Here is a 6000-nt window from a genome sequence, read left to right as displayed (position 1 = left end):
GGTCACATTTTAATATCCAATTCAGTTAAAAAACAAAACAAAACAATAATGACATATTTGATCACATTGATGTAATAATTAAATAATTTTTCTAGCTTAATGGAGGGCCAAACAGGCAGAACTTTATGGATGTGCTGCTCTGGATGCCATGAGCCCAGTACATCTGCCTGTAGGCGTGTTACATAATTGTTGGTTAATAATGGTCTCATTAACAGAATTGATTACTGTTAATTCCTTAACAGTATTCAAAAACACCAATTTCTATGGACAGATAAAGCTTAGTAGATAACAGTTGTGGTTTCATCACTCTTACTTACAGTTAACCAAAGCATTTGCACTGAAGTGATGGCTGATGAAGTTTACAAGCACTTCTATGGAGTTTGAACATTAAACGGGCCACACTCCTGACGGGAGGCTAAATTTTCTTTTGGTTCAGACAGATGGCATGCAGGAAATGGTCCAAGATGAAGCTCAAACCACCAGTCTCTAGACTCCCTTTTATCCTCTGTGGGCTGAACCCATAATATCTGAACACACTACAGAGACTACAAATCAGCAAGAAACAAGACGAGTCAACTGCTTTTGCAAGACAGTTGGAGGTGAAGATCCATGAAAAATCTGCAGAGAATGTGATTAATTAGACTGAACTAATAGGTTTTGCTGGGTCGCTGCAATTAAAAAAGTAATGAAGCAAAATGTCAGTAATACTAGTTGTAAATGCCCCAGAAATATCAAATAAAGTACTTAAAAAACAGTTTGTTACAGTTCTGGTGTTTGCTACATTACTATTACAAAACAAGTTTAAATGCAGTTATCTGTATGCTGTACTGTAATCAGGAGGCCAAACAATTTACTAGTTTAGTGAGAATCTATAAATATTGCGCACTATTTGTGAACTGACCGAGTTAGTGTGTGTAAGAACAATGAATAAAAAAATGTAAGCTCAGTTCAATAAAACACACAGGGTCGATATTTCTCAACTGATATTTTCTTTTTAATCAATCAATCTTTCAAGACCTGAAAGTAGCTCTCTAAATGGAGCGTTTTTTTTAATTAAAACATTTAAAAAAGGGGAAAAAGGAGAAAAAAAAAGTATCCTTATTGCCAAAAAAGTGGCAATAATAATGCTCATTTGCTTTACAAGACCCGAACATCAATTAATACATTAAATGTGAGCTTCATATTAGGCTGGACAAGTTTTTTTGAATGTACATATTTTAAAACCTTAACATAAAAACAATCCAGTTTCCTAGAAATAATTAAGCCCAAATACCTGCTCAACCACATAAAAAAAAAAAAAAACACTCCCTTTTCACATCTTTTTTTACATCAACTTTAATGAGAAGGAAGTGTGCGAGGCCAGTGAATGAGAGAACGGCGCCTTTAATAGCAAGTGGAAACCTCTCACATCCTCTTGGTGACTTTTTTAAAGAGTGCAGCAGGCCTCATTGAGCTCAACTTGGGCTTACGCTGGTCAAGCTGATGGAGGTTTCCCTCAGACACACTCCGTACTACTCTACGGCTTGGCTCGTTCTCTGATGATACTAGATGCGGTGGAAGAGAATAGAGAAAGAATAATAAAAGATTATAAGAAAAAAAAATCTTAAAAGTTTACTTGAAGAATTCGTGAAAAAAAAAAAATCACTGATTCCACAAAAATATTAAGCAGCACAACATTGATAGTAAGAGATATTTCTTGAGCACCAATCAGCATATTAGAATGATTTTTGAAGGATCATGTGACACTGAAAATAATGGCTGCTGAAAATTCAGCTTTGCCATCACAGGAATAAATGACATTTTAAGTACATTGGGCAATTCCAAGAGTGTCCTTGCACCAGCGGTGCTCAGGCCCTAAATAGGCCATTTTAAATTGTAATTATTTCAGAATATTATTGGTTTTACTGCATTTTTGATTAAGTATATGCAGCCTTGGTGTGCATAAGAGACTTCTTTTTTTTTTAAATCCTACCCCAAACCTTTGAAGAATAGTTCAACAACAAAATGCCATGCCAAATTATCCTTTTTAATCAAACGCCAGGATTATTATTTTTAAACACTGGTGCCATATTTTGCTGCGGTCACTTAATTTAATAAAAGCAGTCGTGCCTAACAAGACCCTACAAACATGGCAAAAATCACTCCAATGCATGGCCTCTAGTGGCTGGGGTAAATTCAGCCAACTTGTGACATTATATTACTAAGGAGAAAGAACGTGCATAAGCCACTGGGAGTGAGAGGAGGAGATTGTGCGCTTCTGGCTGTGCGCCTGAAATTTTTTCACAGCTGTCAGCCGGCCGGCCCATTACACTATTACAATACTTTACCAAACATAACGGATTATGTGAGGACTTCATAAATGGAATATAATAAGAGACGCTTACGTTCCACTTCCAAGATGCAAATGGAAAGCCCATAGAGGGTAACTGTAATTTTTCTGCATTGAGAATAGCTTACTAACCTCCAAAACGTCGGATTCGCAGTGGTTTAGACGCCTCGCAGGGATCTCTCTTTATGCGCTTGGGTGCTGCAGCCGTGGCTTGAGAACTGTCTTCTTTCCCAGTGTTGGAACTGATTCAAACAGACACAAAGTGAGGTTTTGGAAAACACCAAGAGTGCAAAATGTCAATGAGGCATGATTTGAAACAGCCCCAGGAAACAGGTCCCACAATAAACACACACCAGTTGAACTTGCGCTTGACCTGAGCAGCTGAGGTCATGGCCATGTAGGACGGTTTGGATTTTCGCAGGTCTAATAGTGATGGGATTTCCAACCTAGAAACCAATTGAGAAGAAACTTATTCACACCAGCCAAAACAGAACTACCCAATTCAACTTGAACATAAGCATTATTAATCCATGCAAATTATACTGCGTTCAGATCTCGTGGTACCTTTTAGCTGGCTCATTTCCGTTGTTAGCACGTAGTGCCCGGAGTGTTGTGTGGCCAGGGGGCTCAGGTGATAGGATGACTGTGGCATTACCGCCTGCTGGGTCCTCGTTGTAACCAATGTCGATAGTGGTGTTTGGATCAAAGCTGCTGGAGGTGTGCGGCAGCCCTTCAGGAGTGTACTGCAGAGGGAACATGCCCTCCTGTTTTAAGACCTCTTGAATGGCAGGGGGGTAATGGGACAGCACAGGAATGGGCCCATCCTCATCTGGGTTTGCAGGAGACACCGACAGCTTCCTCCTGATTGGTTTCTTAAGAGGACATTCAGCATTTCCTTCCTGATGTTGAGGGCTACAGCCTGAAAGAGAAAAGCAGCACAAAATTCATCAGCTTCATTGGAAGACGTCACCAAATGGAAAAGGCTTCTCATGAATCTTTTACTGCAAAAAAAATAATCTGAGATATGCTGATCATTTCCAAGTCAAAGCTAAACTGTCAACAACATTAGGATCAGTAATGTCCAAACCACATTTAAAAAAACATTTTAAATAGTATATTGAGCTGCTATTTTAAGAGTTAAAAGTTACAGTGATTTGAGGGAACAATCATTCTTATCGAACCATTCTAGTGCTCACATGAACTTGACTGATTTGACATACGATAACTTCACTCTGACGTTTTTCCAATGTCAGTCCTTGAATTTTGTTAAGTTTTTTATGTTTATAGAACGTAGAAAAGTCCTTTAATAGCTAATTGAAGAACAGATAGACAGACAGATAGATAGATGCATAGACAGACAGATAAACAGATGGCTAGAGATAGATAGACAGATGGACATTTGGATAGACAGACAGAAAGACAAGAAGAGGGACTGACTGGCTGCAGGAATTCACCTGGTGTCACTTTCCACAAACTATAACAACTGCAACACTCTAAAATAATGTTAAAGTTTAAATGAGAATAAATTCTACCACTATAATCGCAAACACTAATGAAAAAAAGAAAAAAAAACCCTCCAAGAATTGCAGAGGTTTCCTTCATATTAAACATATCCCTGTCACAAATTTCATGCGAAGTGGTGAGGACAAAATCAGCCGGACTGATGCCCAAAAGTATTGGGGCCATTACTATTTGAACGAATTCTAACCAACACAAGTAACTGGCATATTATAATATTACTCAGTGTTGTTGTCATCTGATTTGTGAGGCACATTCCTGGACACATTTCCCTCTCACTCACACGCAACAAGTTTACATTACTGATGGAAATACACAAACATTCTTTACTCATACAACAGTGAATAATTGATCCACGCATGTCACGTGAGTATTCATGAGCAGCATGTTGTTAAAGAGCAGGTTCTTTTGCACCAGCAAGACAGACAGTACATGTACGTGTGTGCCGGTGGGTGTGTGTGGGTGAGGACAGCAAGGGAGGCTCCAGGAAGCTGTTGGAGGGGTCTGACGTTGGATACTGAGTGGCGGAGTATGCCGGAGCACGTCGCAGTCTGGCCGCACACTGACTCACACGATGCAGAAAAGCGAGGGAGAGAGAGACACTGCGGCTGCATCTTAGGCGTTCTTGACCAATCGCGATGCTTCAGAGCTCCTGCTGGTTAAACTGTTGACACACAGCCATCTCTCCTTCTCTCTGAGTCAGTGCTGATTCTCAGAAATCTGGATTGCATGGGAGAGGACCTGACATCCTGTTAATGACTAACTATACTCACTTTTTTAGCAAAAGAAAGTTTGAGAACTGAAAACGCCTCTTACGAAAGTTAGACCGAATGCGCTTTGCTTTGACGGCCTCTTGAAGCTGGCAGCTGTAAAGCACTCGCGATATAACTTCATTTGAGAGGCACAGGGTGATCAGGTGACAAAGCAAAAAAAACAAAACAAAAAAACAGAGGATGAGTGGCAGACAGTGATGTATGGCCCACAGCGGAGGCAGAGGAATAGGTGCGATTAGTAATTGGTGGCAGAGTGCTCTGGGTGGCGTATTTTTGGCTGGTGGGATTAAAACATGCATGAGGCGCTATTTCTGGAGGAAGCCACTGCGGATTAGGGTCGCCTGGCTCTCGCTCTCTTTTTATTGCAGAATCGTCCTCGCCCAATCCAGGAGTGTTTCATACTATATGTAATAGCTCCCCCCTCCCTGCACCGAGCAATGATTTTATGAATGAAATTCGGAAGGGCGGAGGGTCGGCGCTACTGAGAGGCTAGACATAGATGGCGAGGTGAGGAGGACACGCAGACAACGGAGATATAAAGACTGATTGATTTAAAAAATAAGCAGCACACAGACAAAAACATACAGAACATGAAAGAAAAGGGGGGGCGAGGGCGATGAGAAGTAAGGAGACTGGAAAGAAACCGACCATAGACTTCTCGTGTCTTGTGCGTGTTGACACGTGACCCCTCCTGCTTCTGTCCTCTATTCAATCACTCTTTCCCACCCTTTCACGCTCTCGCTCCCTCTCTCCACCGAGCACACTTGAGCACGAGTGCAGCGACGGTATCGTCATGAAGCGCGTCGATGGTGGGGGTGGGGCGGAGCTTCATTCATAACCCTCGCTTTGAATCTCTGAATCTCTTTCAGCTCCTGCAGTCAAGGCTCCAACTCTATTGTCTTTAAGCAGGGAACGCGGAGCAGGACTAACTGAACACAGCTCTTATTTCCTGCTGCAAGAACACAAGCAGTGAATCTTGAAAATAAGCATCTCTTTAAAAATGGAGTAGCAAATGTATTTTGGTTGCACATCTGAAAATGTTTCATTGCATTCATCAAAAATAGAACAGCACAGCTACACAAACAGCTAGAAATGAACTGAAAATTTGTGTTAAAATCGGTCTAAAAGGAATAAATGCTATAGTTCACGTTTATAACAAAAGGAAGGAATCTAAGGGTTATGGATATTGCATTTATTTTCTAAGTGCCTAAAATGAAACCTGGCAGAGCTAGCGACTAGTTTGTCTTCACAATAGCTCAGAGAAAGAAACCGACCATAGACTTCTCGTGTCTTGTGCGTGTTGACACGTGACCCCTCCTGCTTCTGTCCTCTATTCAATCACTCTTTCCCACCCTTTCACGCTCTCGCTCCCTCTCTCCA

General features: G+C 41.0%; 1 protein-coding gene across 1 annotated transcript in view; it reads right to left on the bottom strand.

Annotated features, from left to right (window-relative positions):
- Positions 1–1149: 1149 nt before the first annotated feature.
- LOC107595063 (kinesin-like protein KIF18A) overlaps positions 1150–6000 on the bottom strand; it is a 31110-nt gene continuing 26259 nt past the window's right edge. Inside the window, exons 15-18 of the mRNA XM_016285349.1 lie at positions 2894–3248; positions 2683–2775; positions 2462–2571; positions 1150–1544 (exon numbers count right to left, since the gene is read on the bottom strand). Coding sequence (XP_016140835.1) covers positions 1405–1544; positions 2462–2571; positions 2683–2775; positions 2894–3248 — 698 coding nt within the window. The 3' untranslated portion in view covers positions 1150–1404. The remainder of the gene's footprint in view (positions 1545–2461; positions 2572–2682; positions 2776–2893; positions 3249–6000) is intronic.

The sequence above is a fragment of the Sinocyclocheilus grahami genome, unplaced genomic scaffold (genome assembly GCF_001515645.1).
Source record: "Sinocyclocheilus grahami isolate Dianchi unplaced genomic scaffold, SAMN03320097.WGS_v1.1 scaffold196.1, whole genome shotgun sequence".
NCBI lineage: Eukaryota > Metazoa > Chordata > Actinopteri > Cypriniformes > Cyprinidae > Sinocyclocheilus > Sinocyclocheilus grahami.
Note: the sequence above shows the minus strand (reverse complement) of the source record. Positions and strands in the feature narration are given on the sequence as shown.